The sequence below is a fragment of the Anarrhichthys ocellatus genome, unplaced genomic scaffold, assembly GCF_004355925.1.
Source record: "Anarrhichthys ocellatus isolate YVR2014 unplaced genomic scaffold, GSC_Weel_1.0 scaffold23, whole genome shotgun sequence".
Classification (NCBI taxonomy): Eukaryota; Metazoa; Chordata; class Actinopteri; order Perciformes; family Anarhichadidae; genus Anarrhichthys; species Anarrhichthys ocellatus.
Genome location: NW_022280053.1, coordinates 50,441 through 67,251, shown reverse-complemented (window position 1 = coordinate 67,251; position 16,811 = coordinate 50,441). Strand labels below are relative to the sequence as shown.

At 45.0% G+C, this 16,811-nt stretch overlaps 1 protein-coding gene across 5 annotated transcripts in view; it reads right to left on the bottom strand.

Moving 5' to 3' along the window:
* Positions 1 to 6: 6 nt before the first annotated feature.
* The window catches only part of pde8b (phosphodiesterase 8B), a 36,225-nt gene continuing 19,420 nt past the window's right edge, over positions 7 to 16,811 (bottom strand). For all 5 annotated transcript variants that reach the window (XM_031859936.1, XM_031859935.1, XM_031859934.1 and 2 more), the window contains 20 exons: positions 15,807 to 15,997; positions 14,107 to 14,166; positions 13,573 to 13,630; positions 13,233 to 13,321; positions 13,016 to 13,094; positions 12,551 to 12,691; positions 12,375 to 12,463; positions 12,231 to 12,285; positions 9,729 to 9,780; positions 9,037 to 9,114; positions 8,275 to 8,351; positions 6,673 to 6,837; positions 5,847 to 5,892; positions 4,763 to 4,892; positions 4,048 to 4,246; positions 3,452 to 3,669; positions 3,213 to 3,351; positions 2,970 to 3,137; positions 2,629 to 2,758; positions 7 to 1,081 (listed from right to left, as the gene is read on the bottom strand). In XM_031859936.1, the coding sequence (XP_031715796.1) occupies positions 972 to 1,081; positions 2,629 to 2,758; positions 2,970 to 3,137; positions 3,213 to 3,351; positions 3,452 to 3,669; positions 4,048 to 4,246; positions 4,763 to 4,892; positions 5,847 to 5,892; positions 6,673 to 6,837; positions 8,275 to 8,351; positions 9,037 to 9,114; positions 9,729 to 9,780; positions 12,231 to 12,285; positions 12,375 to 12,463; positions 12,551 to 12,691; positions 13,016 to 13,094; positions 13,233 to 13,321; positions 13,573 to 13,630; positions 14,107 to 14,166; positions 15,807 to 15,997 (2,274 nt within the window). In that variant the 3' untranslated portion in view covers positions 7 to 971. The remainder of the gene's footprint in view (positions 1,082 to 2,628; positions 2,759 to 2,969; positions 3,138 to 3,212; positions 3,352 to 3,451; positions 3,670 to 4,047; positions 4,247 to 4,762; positions 4,893 to 5,846; positions 5,893 to 6,672; positions 6,838 to 8,274; positions 8,352 to 9,036; positions 9,115 to 9,728; positions 9,781 to 12,230; positions 12,286 to 12,374; positions 12,464 to 12,550; positions 12,692 to 13,015; positions 13,095 to 13,232; positions 13,322 to 13,572; positions 13,631 to 14,106; positions 14,167 to 15,806; positions 15,998 to 16,811) is intronic.

Genomic DNA, 16,811 nt, shown 5'->3' with positions numbered 1-16,811 from the left:
GTGTGTGTGTGTGTGTGTGTGTGTGTGTGTGTGTGTGTGTGTGTGTGAGTGTGTGTGAGTGTGTGAGTGTGTGAGTGCATCGCAGCTGAACCGGTGACAGTGCAATTCTGTTCCTCAAATTTGTTCTGACAGAGATGTTAACGAAAGGACGACAATGCTGTAACGTAGCTACATGATCTTTAAATCCAGCATCCAGACGTCCGCTCTGTATACGAGGCTGGACGTTTAGAAACCCTGTGTGCGTGGCTGGTTCTCCCCCTCTGAGTGGACCACAGCTAACCGTCTCTAGAACTCCAGGTTCTTAAATCTGTCCGGCAAGTTCTCTCTGTGCACGGCCGACAGGGAGGCACGACTCAAAGTGTCCCTCATGCCGTGGATCCTATCACAGTTATTCCAGCTGAGCAACTTCACAAGTAGGCAATTTAAAAAAGCAACAAGCTTTGGTGACCATCTCGTTCACCAGGTGTTTGTTCTACAGCAACAGACAGACAAAGTGAAAAGATTTGTTTTTGACGAAGATTAAAAACTGTGAAAATAAAACAAGAGGATGCTGGAAATGTCTTGATTATCTAAAGTGCAGGTTTGTGGTGTGTTACACTGGATGGTACAGATTGTCAGGTGATCTGCGAGGTCCTCACAGCTTCACGGAGGTGCTATCAGGAGGACTCAGCGGGGCCATGGAGTCCACGGGGCCCCTCAAACGACAACCTCTTCTCCGATGGCAGAACACCACCTCCGCCAAGAACCACGCAAGAAAAGAGGCTGTGATTTGAGATTGAAGAACGGCGTCTCAGTGTTTCGTCAGTCAGTTGTCGGCTCCCCCCCCAGCCTCGGGGCCCGTGAACTTGTCGGGGGGGGGGGTGCAGAGCTCCGTCGAATCACAGCTGAAGAGACTAATTGTTCCACCGCAGGGCTGCATTCGCTGTCCCACCCTGCTCAGAGTGATGGAGGCGATGAGGAGGAGGAAGAGGTCAGGAAAGAGGCGGAGGACGCAGGCTCTTGCACTTCATCTCGTCCAGGCCCTTCCAGTACTTGTAGTTCTCCGACAGGTGTTCCATGAGACCAGGCAGGCTGGCGAAGGCTGAGGGGGGAGGGGCACAGAAGTTCAGGTGGGTTGAAGAAAAAACAAACATGGGCACAGATTTGATGATCACACGACCACCTGTGCTTTAAAACAGTTTGTGTTGCTGTAATCATTCCTCTTCATACAGACCGTGTTCTTTGCAAACATGTGATTGTAACTCTGGAAAACACCCTCCTGATTTGACGAACAGACTTCTGAAGCCTCATATTAATCTCTGCTGAACTTTCTTTGCACAGAACTTCTGACCAGCATCTCTTACATCACATCATGAAGGAGGTCTCTTCAGGGCCGGCATGAACCGCAGGAACAATTACAGCCGCCAATTAACTCTCTCGGTGCACAAAAACACGTGCAGCTCTCCTTCAAAGCTTCAGACACAAACACAAGCTGACACGCCACACCTGCTACCAGACACTTCCTGTTTTCATTCCACATGAGCTGTTAGGAAGATGTGCGTGCGTGCGTGCGGTTCATATACAGTGGTTCATGTTATGTACTCTCTGCAATGTTTTCTCCCACAGTAAAGGACTCATTGGGTGAAACGGTCTCACTGCGTCCCCCCGTGTTGTTTACGTCCTCGTTTCCGGCTCGTTGATGACCCACAATGCCTCTCTGGAACTAACCGTGACCCCGGCGATGACCCCGGTGAATAGAAAGCGACTGCTCTTCCTCTCCATTAACCGAGTGATCGTGAACCCCCCATCCCCTCTACTATTTTTTCCCCAACTCCCCCCCCTCCCCCGACGCCCTCGCTGCTTCTCTCTCCGTCCCGCTGGCATTTGGAATCTTTCCGTGACATCAGAGCGGCGTTGACAGTAAACAAGTTCCCTCTTGGGGAGACTAAACTAAAAGGGAAATTCAGTGGGAAAGGGGAGCAGATAAGCACCGTGCGCTCCCTTTTCCTGTGATTCGCTATCCTTGCAATCTGCCCAGAGAAATTAAGCAAAGTAAAGGAGGGCAGGGGTGAGGAACTCAATGTATGAGGTTCTGTTTCTTCCTGGTAGTCGATTTGTTTCATTGATTTTCTTTTGAATAGCTGAACAAATCAGAACCGTACCAGGTTGGATCTGTTTCTGCTAAAGTCACAACTGAAATAGAAAGACAATTAGAGTCTAAAAACAAAACAAATAAGGTCTATTTACTAGCTTATACTTCAGCTTTGAAAGCTCCCAAAAGAGCTTGCAAGTAGAATTTTCAACTTCAGATTTAGTTTTTCAATTGTCAAAGTCAAGTTTTAGCTAAACAGCTGTTTATATGTCAACATTTGTACACATTCAACAAACAATGTTAATCATAGGTGGACTTACTTAGCAGGTGAGGAAGCGACACCAAGCCAATTATGTTACATACTTAAGTCCTTTAAACATTGAAGCTTGTGAAGTGTGTGACTCAAACTATGGCTTGTGGCCACACAGTCAGACTCCACAGTAAATATATACAGGGCTCTGCTTTAGGAACCATCTCGCCTACTTGGAATTGAAGTGGAAAAAGCACAGAAATACAGTGCGAGCCTTCACACGCACAGAAGAAGATAGAGTTCTTACCATCCCAGGCGTCAAACATGTCAGTGATGAAATAGTCCATGAAGGAGATCTGAGATTTGGGAACGCTGCAGGTGTTCCTGTCAAACACCGGCATCACCACCGGCAGCCCTTGTGTCTTCTCCTCATCCGTCTGCAGGGCGAACACATAAGAGATCACAACGAATCACACTCCAGGAATGTGAGAGGCCATACATGAGATCATGCAAAGTTAGATGATGAAATTGATCACAAAAACCCCCCCCAGAATGCTTTGCCTCCCTTTATAGATGCACCTCACGTTCTCAGCTTTTTAAATGCATTCTCCTATTAAACTGTGCTGCAGCGGTGCTGTTCTCCCACACCTGTGCAAAGTACTCCTCAGAGATGCGTCCAGCCCACTCGATGCAGAGCTCGAGCGGTCTGCAGGGGTTCGCCACATCTGCACACTTGATCAACATCCTCTTTATCAGCAGACGGTTCTCTGGAGAGTTCCTGATGTTGGCCTGACCCTCACAGTCGCTGTTCACGCTCTGCAGGAGAGACGCAAAATACATCATGACCCGACATGCTTAATCTGAAAGCTGCAACAAACTAAGCACACTTACACTCTTGCTGGTCTCCTCTATGGCAGCCATCGGCTTGTTGATGCTGTTGACAAACTTGCTGACGTGCTCAAAGTGTCTCGTCATCTCTGTAGCCAGCACCATGTCTATGATTGCCTGTCGCAGTGTTCGAAACTGATTCCTGTCAGCGGTGAAGGGGCGGAGAGGATAAAGTGAAGATCTGGATCCGTCTCATACGAATACAAAGGATGATAATGTCACACCGAGCCTCCTCTACCGACCTGTCTGTGTTCTTGAAGATGTTGCTCTTGCTGTCTCGGACGGTGAGCTGGAAGGCGAGGGCCGCGTGGTGGCTCTCCAGCACGGCCGTGTCGTTGTAGAGGATCGCCAGTTCGCTCCCGGCGTTGCACAAGAAGGAGTTGGTCCTGCCCGGGTGGTCCACATCGTGCACCGTGGCCGCTATCAGAGCAGCCACTTTGTCCAGCTGGTCCAGACTGGTCTGCATGGAACAGCAGAGACACAGAGGGATGTCACGACCAGACTGCACTGCACGGACACCGCTAATGTTAATAAATGAAGCTGTACGATGGATTACCATAAATCATGAGTTGTAGACGCCTTTTATACTCTGACATTAAGAAATGTTGACCGGTTTTTGAGCTCTGTTTTGGATCAACAGCAGCCTGATAAAACTTTACCACCTCGGCTGACATTCAAACATTCTGTGTTTGTGTGACACGAGGAAGACGCCTCTTCTGTACTGTATTCCATATGGCTTGGTATGACTTAAGTTTAGTTAAAATGGCTAATAAAATGTAGACTTAAATGAACACACCTAATGTTATATATTTTATATATAAGGGGCTGCGGGTGGTACCTTGACTCTCTCTTTGCGGAGGAAGTAGGCAGTGGCGTGCAGCACGTCTGCGGCATGCGTGGAGTTGTGGTAGGAGTTGGAGGAGTGGTAGCTGGCCTCCATGAGCTGCAGCCAGGAGCGCAGCGTGGCCTCCGAGCAGCTCAGGAAGTCGCACACGCCGAAACTGGTGAAGATCTTCAGCCCGAGGTAAGTCAGCGGTCTGCAGAGGATCCGCACAAAAGACCTCAGCCACTACTTCTGTGTCCTACTCTCTTTGCCTCATCAGGGTGTCTTTGTTATCCCTTCTTTCTGCATTCTCATACGTTTTAGCACATTTATAATTGTTGAATGAAGCTTCTTATTTACCCTAAAGACATGAGAATGGTATCGATCGTCTCAAGACAGTCGGGCGAGACGATAATTAAATATGGGATTTATTGTCTTTCGATGGAATCATACATCGAGATTATGTGACATATGATCACATCGTTTATATTGACAGTAACATGCACATACGAACTCAAACTTCTCAGAAAATCGGATGTGAAATATTTCGAGGAATCGTGTGAAGAGGTTGAAGGTCGGGCGACATCACCTGCTAGTTTTGAGTGTAACGTAACAGTAAATTAAGCAACCGCTGAAGTGATTACCTCAATAAAATGATTACTATACAACAAGCAATACACCGCCCTCTCTGAACCTGATCATCTTTCTCCACTGTCCACCGTCGTCTCACCTCTTGTGTGTAGCCGCCTCCAGCTCCAGGATGTTGAACTCCCAGCACTCCTCATCGTTCAGCATCTCGGCGATGGGCGGAGGGACGTCATTCAGAGTGACTGGGATGGCCAGCTGGCTCTGGCTCATATCTAGCAGATAGACAGACGCGTGAGCGTGAACACACACACACACACACACACACACACACACACACACACACACACACACACACACACACTTTAAGGTGATTTGACCATAAAAGGGGCAAACCGAGAGGGAGCTGTGTGCGATTTGACGAGTGAATAACGAATGGCTGTGCCAGTCTTGGCTCTCTAACATCTCTAATATCTATATACATGTGCTGGCTGAGCGCCTCACTTTGTGGAGAGATGGTGCGTGATAAGATTGTTTTGTTAGAATGGTATGAGAGCAGAAGTCTCTGCAGCTCTGAGATAAGCATACTGTTTCCACTTTAATGAAAGAGAAGAACATTTCTCCAGAAACAGACTCTTGATTTAGATTCTCCTCTCAGTTAAGTGCTCTTGTGACTGTGATCATTATAACGGGGTTACGCAACGAACTCCGATGGAAGGATCCACACTCTTCAAGAACATTCATCACAACAGTAACCACTAGATGAATAATATTTATTCATTAGATCCTCTCAAGGCAGCATAATCTGGTGATAATGACGGCCGCAGGCTAAAACATCTGTACTCTTTTCTTAACTCGTGAACATTAAAGCTCTTGGTTATCTTTTAGAGAGTGAGCCTGTAGGTCAATATCAGAGCGCTGCAGATGTACCTAGACTTTTTGCCGAGAGTTAGATGAGAAGATCGCTGCCGCTCTCGTATATGTGCGTTAAACATGAATCTGGAGTTGGGAGTCGATTAGCTTAGCTTAGCATAAAGACTGGAAGCAGGGGGAAACAGCTAGCCTGGCTCTCTCAAAGTCACTGGCCACTAGTGCTACGTTTCCACTAACGTATAGTGAGAGTATATCAGTTGCACAGGGCCTTTAAGAGGTATTATATCATATCACTACTATTATCATATTGTATTATATCAATATCAGTGATAATTCACTGGTTCTTTAAAACTTACTTTTGCAGAAGACATATTCATTCCCAGAGAGTCTCCGCAGTCCATCCTGGAGAGAAAAACAACAATAAGAAATAAGTTAAAACATTGAAGGAAAACATTGATTCTTTGGTTCATTAAAAGCTTTAACTCCATTTACTCTATGAATCTGCAAGACACAAATATTAAGGAATGGGACAACAGAATTTATTGTGAAAAACAACAATGTGTTAGTTTGTGTCTCTCAGCTCCAAGACAAGTTGTTTCTTCTGAAAACATTAATCTTTAACAAATAGATATTTGTATTTTTTTAAAGGCTCAGTCATCTCCTAAATAAACTGGCCTCTAGTCTTTATCCAATGTTACCCACACAGGGAGAAATTGTAAATCTTTAATGGAGTCTGTGGTTCAAAGGACGAAGATATATCCGGTTTTGGATACTTAGACAATCTACAAAAGTAGATCCATTTTTATTTGTAGACAAAAAAAGTAGATAAAAAGTAGATTAAGTTGAATTCGGTATTTGCTTCTGCAGTCGACAGATGGATCTGAAAACTCACAAGAAACCCCGTTTGCAGAACGACTGACATCTGCGTGCAGTTACTCACTTCATCGTTGGTCTTATTCAACAAAATTCAGAAATAAATAAATAAACAAAGACTCTGTTGGCACTCCGAAAAAACACAGATTCGATTTTGGAAGCTAGAGACGTCTTACTCCAACAAGAATGCATGTTCAACTTCAGACGCATGAGGTCAGAACATTTTTACAATGTGATTAAAATAGTACACTGAACTTCTCCTTATAAAGAGCTTCAGGCATGTACACTTATGAATGAACTCAATCGTACACTCATGAGCCCCCCGACCAGGTCGTTGGTGTGGGGGTCGTCATCTTTGGAGGCGAGCTGAGGCGAGTAGAGCTCCGTGGTTCTCAGGATCTCCAACACTCGATCCAGGGCCTCGGCCACCGTCACCGGACTGTTCTCCTGGGCCGCGTTGATGATGTTTATTACCTGGGAGAGAGGAAGAATTAAAACAGTTTAAACTCTGTATTTCTGCTGCAGAACAGACCCTACATACGTGCACATGGAGCCCTCTGACAGACATGCTGTCAAACAGAGAGCTCCTTTCTTTGGCCATGTGTTCATGGAGATGTTCACGTGACGCTGGAGGAAATGTTGTCTGAGGCACAACGGCTAAAAAAAGCTGCTGCTCGAACACACAAGAGCATCACAGGACCTGCAGTGGGACGGGGGACGGGGGGGCATAATGACCCTGATCCAGCACAGTCAGGGAGAATCCAGAGAACCCAGAACTATTCTGAGCCTTCTCATTTAAATGTGACACACACAGTATGAAATGCCCCGATGTTGCAGTAACATATAAATGTTTTTCTGAACGATCCTAAGAAACGTAGCTTCCTGCTATGAATGCAGAAACAATGGGACCTTTGTTTTTTTTTTTACTGCAAGTAATTCATCACGTATTAAATTAAGCTGAATACTCTTTTGTTGTCGTTTTTTGGAAAATAGCTTTAACTTTTATTTCATGAACACGCGGTCAAATGTGACTTCCTGATTACAGACGAGGAGTCAATTAGAACGGTTGACCTTTCCTAAAGTGTATAAAATGTTCTGAAAGTAACCATCTCCACAGAAGAGATCTAATACCTCTGGAGGCAGGGTTCTGTCCATGCACTGTATCTTCTTACTGGTGCTAGATTCCCATAAAGTCTGGCTACTCTGCAAGAAAGTGAGTTCAAACACCAAATGGAGGCGGCCTATGAGCGGCCATCAGAGGCGAACACCTGTGTGGTGTTTGGAATAACGTGCCAAACTGCTAGAATTTGAACGGACAGATTACAGTTTAGGTGCCGCCATGAACCCATGAGCATCGGCTGAAGAAACACGCTGCTTCAGGGCCATAAAATAACTTTATTGTTGGTGAAAATCCAACATGAGCAACCTGATGACGGCTGGTGGAGGAATGAGCTCTACTGAGCGACTCCTCCTCTGGAAGAAACATTTGTGTATTTTAATAAAAGCGCTGAAGGCAGAACCTGCCTCCTGCACACGTTAGTGTTCCTTCAGCTCTGTCATCGTCTTCTGGTCATCTGTTTGTTTTATATTATATTAATATGCTTTCATTGGAAATACGGCGGTGAATGATTAAACTAAACCAGACTTAAGCACAATAACTGTTGTAGATATTGACAAAACCTCACTCTGATCACTGGGGATGATGCAGAAAGAGGATCCGTCCCCAAAAAACACCTTTGAGCAGCAAACAGTCAGAAAGAATGTTTCATTTTTAAAGTTTTATATATTCCATGAAAGAGGCGTTAAAAATAGTCTATAATAGAGAAAAAAACATGCAGAATGTTAGTTTATTGTTTTATTTAGTGCCAAATAAGTTTCCCAATGTTTTATCGTTAGCTGCGCAGGACGTACCTTTGTGATGGGAGCCTCGATAGTCATGGAGTGAATCCTGGCGACGGAGGAATATCTTCGATTCTGTAAACTGGGAGCTGCAATAAAATAAAAATAAAAAAAGAATCATGATTGTGTGACTCATTGATCGCCAGCCTATAATCTATTAACTTAATTAATACACAGAAATAGATCACAGGGCCTGCGATTGTCGTCAAAAGACGAATAGAAAATGTTCACAAAGGGAGAGCCAATGAAGAAAGTACGGAGAGCAAATGTTAATATAAAAGGTAATGAAGGACGAGAAGACGGAGAAAGTGGTTTGACTGAAGGAGCAGAAAGAGGAGCACTCAGCTGGAGACAGCAGCAGAGTCAGCGTGAGCCGAGGAGGGAGGTTCATCGGCCCACGACGTCTCTCTTTAGTCTGACTCATCTCCCCTTTCTCTCCCTTTGTGCTCCTGCTTTCACGTCTCTACTTTATTATTATCTCAAGCCGGGAGATAATGAGATGCGTGTGTGCATCTCTGTGTCTGTCCACGGATAATCTCTCACACTGCGTTATATTTTTGGGTGTGCATGCTCAAGGTCCTCTCATAGATGCAGATTGATACTGCCATTGATCGACTACCGACTCCTCACTTGCTACTCTTAGGGGCCACAAGTGAGAGTGTTTGGCTATCGGCTAACGGAACTACCAGAGCACACACAGAGCTGACTGCGTCGCAGGTAACCTTTCCTACAGAGAGGCTCAAATTAAAGATAATGCATTTTGAGCGGTCTTACCGTCACTGCTGCGAGAGCTGAGCGATCTGGCGTCGATTGAATCTTTCCTCCTGTCCCGGTGACGTAGAGAATGGCACTCTGTAGCGGGGGAGAGGGAAGTGATGGGCATTACATGTACGGCATGTTTAGACTGCTGGACAGACGGGTTCATATTGATAGAGGGGATTCCCGGCACTCTGGAAAAATAAAAACCAGATCCATCTTTGAAAAAAGATATTTTGTACGGTTCCAAAAAGGTATTTCTAGAATCCTTAAAGACTTTTCTTATTATCTGGAGGATAAAATATTCGGTCTGCTACTTGATCAAATAGAATTTTTGAATCAGTTTCCGAAGTTGCAACTCTTGTCTCCTAATCCAGGTATGAACACGCCCATCTCATCACACCGGAACATGCAGTAGGACAATTAGAAATGGACATGTTGCATGGGAAATGAAAGGACTCAAACAGGCAAATTAATAATAATGTTTCCATTTTAAACCAACATCTAAGTTAAAGAAAAATGCTGATGTACGCAGTTATATTTCTAATCATACATTTATTCTGGTCAGTTTCGGGGCTCCATAGCTCAGTTCTGTGGACAGTCTCTGTTGACATCATGCTATCCTATAACTATCTATAAGGTTTTAAATATGAATCTACGTGTCCGATGATGAGACCCGGTCAACATTAAAGTGTCTGGAGGTGAGTTACCTGACTGGGAATGCTCCCCGCTGCATCGCTCCTCCTTGTTGAACCTGTGGACCTGACAGACAGAGAGAGCAGCAGCCGGTTAAAGTCGCAGGCTTTGGAGGACGGCCAAGAGTCACGGCTGGTTCGCCGTCGCTGTGAGGAACACAAGCGGCCTGATTTCCTGTTCCTTGAAAGCAACACGCTGGCAAGGAATCGCTTCTGTTGATTAAAGCCTTAATGTGAGCCAGCGACATGTTTCTATATACTTTGAAGATATCTTTGTCTCACCTCAACAAACTGTTGCATTTAAAAAAATAAATAATTACCATCAGGCGTAAAAAGGAACACAATAGTTTGAATTGTTCACGGGACTTTAAAAACATTTCCCATAACTGTGAACTTCAGTGCACATTTCTCCATGTTTGCAATAATATATGTTCATGCAGGTGACACTACAGTACATCCCGTTAGTCACGCTGAGGTCATGCAGGTATGGATGAGTAGAGCCGGTTTAATCCGGCTAGAGAAGATCTTCCTCACCCGGTGACTCACCTGCACCGTTACATCTTGCTGACCGTGCACATTTATGTAAGGGTGAATGTGCACACACAATTTGTACTTTTTTTAATAGACGGAAATCATAAAAGTAATAACTTTGATATACAGAGAAAGGGGTCCCTGGTATGTTTGTCCATTGCATTTCATTTCTTCCCTCCACGTCACTCTACTTCCTCTTCTGACGGTCGCCTGCTCTCAGGTCTCCAGTGCGTCCCGTGTGGAGTAAATAGGATTAGGACACTATAAACACTTCTAATGACACACAAGGTTGCCAGATTTCTTTGCTGGCTACATCTTAATGGGCTTCTTGGGCTGCAAAGCACAAACAGAAAAAAAAAAACGCATTTTGAATTAAGTTGACTGAAGCTGTAAATAGTTGAGATTATGACGGCCCCTTTAATTGAAGGAGAAAGACAAACAAAAGTGGCCGTAAACCTGCTGTAAGTCTGGAGTGCTTAGACAAACACTGCTAACCAAACAACACCATGAAATGGAAACCGTGGTCCGCAGCCAAGCGTCTGGGTGGGAATAGAAGAAGTGGTTTTAAGTGCTCAGAGGAAAATGTCCTCAGCAGGGTTACGGCATCAGATCAGGGTTATCCTGAAAGGACCTCTGTGGCCTCGGGTCGTCTAATGGATAATAGTGTCTCAGTGACGATGCATTACACGACTCACGGAGGATTTAGTTTAAAATGTCATCAAATACTAAACTTTTGTTCCCACTTTGCATCCTATAATGTGTGATGAGAATGCATAAAGAAAGGGGGGACACCCCCTGTCCAGTTTGACGCTGCACGAGAATGGGATCAGCCGCTGCCATGTCCAAGGATTCCCAATCCCAAAGCAGGGATGAATGCCATCTTGGCTTTTGGCAGGCAGACGCCAGCGGCTGACTCACCTTGTGTCCACGCGATGAAAGAGAGCAACGGGCCAAAGCTGGTCTCTGTGCAGCTTTGCCTGCGGGTATAAATAGCCCCAGCGCCTGGCTGCTGGCCCTCACTGGCCTTAGCGGGGGATCCTGGTGCTTAGCCGTAGCTTAGCGTAGTATGACGCTATTGGCCCGGAACCCAGCTGGAGAGCGGCGGCGGCACACCTGCTTTCAGAGGTGTGTCGCTGCTCAACGTAGCTGGATGCCTGTGAGACTGCATATCCCGTTGGAAGTATGTAAATCTGACACTTGCAGCCCTGCAGTTCATTTGAAGTATATGTAACTGCCAGCAAGAGTTTTGCAACCCGGTCTGAGACTCAATCGTTGGTTTCTCCGGCAGGCTTGATTGGGCCAAGCTGTGCCGTAGCATTAGGACTGCTGATGGACTGACATTTAAATATTCCACCCTGTCATAGTAAAACGTGGGTTCAGAAAGTATAAAGCTTTTTAAATTAAATTCTGTAGCAGCAGCTGCTAGTAAACTTCTAAACTAAGGATTTATCATCTAAGCCTGAAAATCAGCGTTTTGGTTTAAGATTTCAAAACTGTGAACGTGCACTATTCAGGCTGGATGAGTACATGCAGAGAAGGATTTACATTTCTGCCTCAGGTACCTGAATGTGTCAAAGATGAAGATTTTATTTTCCACTCTTGTGGTCAAAGCTCTTGCGTGAGTTCTTGTGAGAACCTCTTCTGCTCTCAGGAGGCCTCCAGATATTATTAGAGCATGACTGAACATCTAGTGATGACTGAAATCATCACTGAGTTCAGCGCTTCATCAGGCTTTAGCCAGAATCAGGCGATACGATTAGTGTCGTGATAGAGGGTGCCGATATATATTACGATTTTCTGAATTGAAGTTGAGTAAAAGCTGTCGTAGTATAAAGAATCATTTTAATGTTTTTGAGAAGCAATACAGCATAAAAATCATAATATCGCGATACTCAATATTTTCCTGCATTTCATCATGACCAAAAATGAAAAGAACGGAAATAGTCCAGTAACATGTGTCTCACTTTAGGTCGTCACATGACTCACCTGATTATTGTTGTCAATGTGAGGTCTCTTGATGGCCACGAAATGTCGAATCTTCCTGTTGGAAGCGAGATAAGAGTCCGTACAGTAATTCAGACTTCTTGGAAATGCCCTGTGAGCACTTTGTGCTGACTAATCTTAGCTTACCCTCCTTGACCGACGACAGGTGTTATCTTCACATGCTGCTGTACGCTGTCGCCCGACTTCTTCCTGGCGTAGTACATGCCCTGCCATTCCTTTCAGAGACAAGCAAAGCAGTCAGGCGGCGATACGGCGTCGTGTCATTTCACAGAGGAGTAGATGGAAGGAGGCGTGAGACTCACCTTTCCTTTTTTGATACAGGTGTTGATGGTGTCCAGCAGGTCGGCTCTGTTCTTGTCGCTCTTGGGGAGTTCGGTCAGTTCCTTCCCGATCAACTCCCCCTTGTGATAGCCCATCATCCGCTCAAACGCTGGGTTCACGTACTGGGACCAAACCGGGAAAACGTAGCGTTAAAGTCTAGTAATGTACAGTTTTCTTATTGATGACACATTCTATGAAAGGGTGGGTCCCTTATTTATTTATTTTCTGGGAATTTTTAAGATAATTCTATAGCAACCAAGTGTTGGTCCGTTTGTATTAAAATCTAAAAATTACAATGTTGGTCAAAGTATGTATTTCCGTCAATGCTTTCTAAAAATAAATGTACATCTCCTGACAGGCTGGGGAAAGACGGAAGGTGTGGAGTATGGTATCTAACAGATCTCGCTCCTTCTGACTCTGCATGTCTGTGGACGTCTGTGCTTTACCTGTATTATGTGGTCCTCACTGGTGATCTCCACAGCCTCGTGACAGTGCTCCAAAGCCGTGAAGACGGAGTTACAAGCCCTGCGGATCAATAAAGCCGCATGCACCTCAGGATTAGCAACTCCAGTACCAACACCTCCACCTTCTAATGTGTCTGTGCATGCATGCATATGACCATTAATATGACTAATATGACTATGATTATGGTGTTTGCCATACCTGAGTTTGAACTGGCAGCGCACCTCTCCATGCTCAATCTGTATGAGCTCATTATAGCACGCCGACACACTGCTGCTCTCCACAAACCTCTGGAGGTTCAGCGGCGTTTGAAGGAGAAAGAGAGACAGGGGAGTGGAAAAATCAAATGAGTCAGGATTTACTCAGTAGCGACCTCCTGTACGTCACATTCACACCATCAAACACCGCTGACGATAAGCGCCTCCTTCAAAAACCCGGCAACGTGCTGCTGTTCTAGAGGCTCAATGAAAACCAGGACGTCCCACTTTACAGTCTGCTGTAAACACACATGCACAAGTGAAAGGCGAGCGGCGGGACGTACTCTGCTGAATCCGGCACAGAGGAGAGGAAGAACAGACGGCTCGTCCTGGTCAGCCGGTCTACACAATGACAAGAAAAGAATCATTAGCAGCTGCAACCACAAACAAACAACACTTAAAAGCCTGAGATTGTATTCCTTTTGCACAATTCTTGCTGACCAAAGATAGGGAATATGATCAAATTGGTTTATTTGAAACAGTGTGAATATTACTATCAAATAACAGATCATTCATTTGATCTATGACCTGGCAAACATCTCTCTTTATCCCTTTAAATCCCACCTGCCCGTCAGAACAACAAGCACACCCAACAACATGCTGCAGGAAGAAGAGAAAATATTGTTTCAAGGAAATGTGACGACATCAAGACAAGCGGTAAATATGGAGGAGGTTTTTAAGTTTGCATTAACTCATTTATTATTATTCTTTACTTTGTTGCTTTGAAGCAAAGTTTTCAGGGACTTTGAGACACAACTGCACAAAACACCCACGACACAGAAGGTGTTAAAGTCTTCAAAAGGTCAAATCAAACTCACTTTTGCGGCACAACAGCCAGAATAACGGTGTTTTCGGACGGCTTCGTTGCACGGATCAACCTGGAATAAAAAACAATAACAAGTGGATTAAAAGTCAATAAGGGCTCATCTCAGGCACACTTTCAGCTCATGACACGCTGCTCGGACTCAGGTACATCACAAACACGAGGGCAGATTTGGGGGTGATGATGTCATCGCCACGAAAGAGGGAACGGAACATTTCTGTGTTTTACTCAGAAACACCAAACACAACATGAGCTTCAGAGGTTCCTCAGGCCACAAAGCCACACCGCTGGCAGGTGGTACGGGGAAAGTGGACAGAAGACATGGAGGAGGAGGAGAGGAGGAGGAGAGGAGGAGGAACAGGGGGAGCAGATGACGGCAGAGAAAAATAAATGGTGATGAGGACGGACGAAACGAGAGAAGCAGCCAAACTGGTAATCAGGAGAGACGAATGGATCTGTTCCTGTACTGATGGAAATAACGAATCACTTGTAATAAATCACTCTATGAAATACTTGCTGGTGGCTTTTAGTGCGTCTAAGAAGAAGGGTTTGTACTGTTCCTCACAATACAAGAAGTCTGCAGGAATAAACACAATAATAATACATTTATTTTTATAGCAGTTTAAAAAGGTACTCAAAGGCACTTTACATGGTAAAAAGCGAAACAATAGAAGCAATAACAATATTCAGAACGGTATGAAGGGGCTGAGGCTGTGACGGGCTTTGTATGTAAAATAAATAAGGATTTACAATCAGCCGAAAACTCAAAAATGTTTAAACGTGAATAAAAGATGCTTGCAGACATTGCAATGATGCACAGAGGGTATTCACACAGAAGTAACACAACCACGGGACACTCGTTAAACACTTTGTTCAGTGGGAAACCCCATTCAATGCTCTCAACAAAGAAAAGTCAACAAGCAGAAGAAGAATATTCAGCTTTTTTAGTTGTTATTTGCATTAATCAGAGATTGGTTATGATTTTAATGTCACCTCATATTCTTCAGGGAGTCAGGGAAGAGGAGGAAACATTTAAAGTTTTCAGATTTGCAAAAGATATATGGTTAAATACACTTCCTCCTGCATACATCTTCAAAAAGATGTCCATAACAAACTCAGTACTGCCAGTGTGAACTCAACTAACACCTGCAGGAAGGAGGAAGGAGCGAGGTTATTCTGCAATCACAGAGAGGTTTCTGAAAGACAAGAAAGATCCCTGCATGTGCACAACTCTCCTCTCCTCCGGGCCGCCATCCAGCTTTACCGCCAACAAACAAACTCACCAGTTCAGACTCACTCTAGCGCTGCTCTACTTCAATGGCCACTTGTGAATTGTGACATCCAGCGTCCACCGCTTATTGTTCTTAGAGCAGAACAGAGAGTTGAGCAACAGTTGGAGCAGCAGCGATATCAGACTACAATGAAGCAAAGAGTGTAGATTCAGCTGGATAGAAGCCCGTAGTACCTGCAGTGAACACCAGGTGGTGCCAACAAGCCCTCCACTGCAGCTGTTTGCAGTTCAGCTGCACGAAGACTGACTGAACTCTGGATTTTCTTGTTTATTATTAGTTTTAGGTGAAAACCTCATAATCTCAGCATGGATTGTTTTTGACTGAAGTGAAGGATTTCATGCTCTTTGTGATAAGAAATGATCCACACAGAAGCAGCGACGGCAGACACACAGGTGAGGCTCACCGGCATACAGCTTCGGGCTCAAAGTAGCGAGAGTGGCGTCCATCAACGACTATAATCTCGTGGTGCTTGTCCAGGAAACACTCGACGGCAGACTCGGCCGTCCGTGCGATGTTACACCTGAACCCGGCGCGGTCGCAGGCCCACCAGAAGGCATCGCTTTGGCTGTCCTCCTTGGCGAACACCAGCAGGACCTGAGGAGGCAGAGGAAGGAATGGACACCCGGGTGAGATGGCGCTGCTACTACGGTGATAATTATAGGATATCTATGTTAGCAGGTCCTCACTACATTTACTACTCAGACAGGACATTCTCCAGAGAAGCACACATCCAAGAACCAGACTTCAGCTGTAACATACACTTCTGACACCAAGGTTACAGTACGACCAGGGCTACTGACAGTTATGGGCCTGAATAATACAGTGCTGCAAAACCTCAAAAAACACAGTAACTCACACGACGAATAAACACATTTAAAAAGGACTAAATAATAAATAATAACCGTGTTACAGTTTGCATCTTCTCTCTGAGAATGAGTGGACTTCCTCCCACAGTCACATGACTATCTCAGGGGATTTGAAGACTGGGAACTGTCCATAATTGTAAGTGTGTTCATCCATCTGCTCGTCTGCCCCTCTGATAGGCTGGCAGCTTTTTTGCTCATTGCATGCTGGGAAACACTCCAGCCCTCAACATAACCCTCGCTAGAGAGAGTTAATGAACACCTGGGCTTAACAGACCACATCATGCTAACGTCATGGTATCGTCTTCTCCCAGTTAAGAGTCATTCCATCAATAAAATAAAAAAACTGAGCGGCACATAATTCACAACTGAGAGCTGTTTATCACACCGACAGACACGAAGCCTGCAGACTCTTGTTTTTGATCCCACACTGTGTTTCGACCATGAACACACCAGCCACCTTTGGTGCGGTGGTGAGGAAATACAACACTGTAAGAGACACACACACACACACACACACACACACACACACACACACACACACA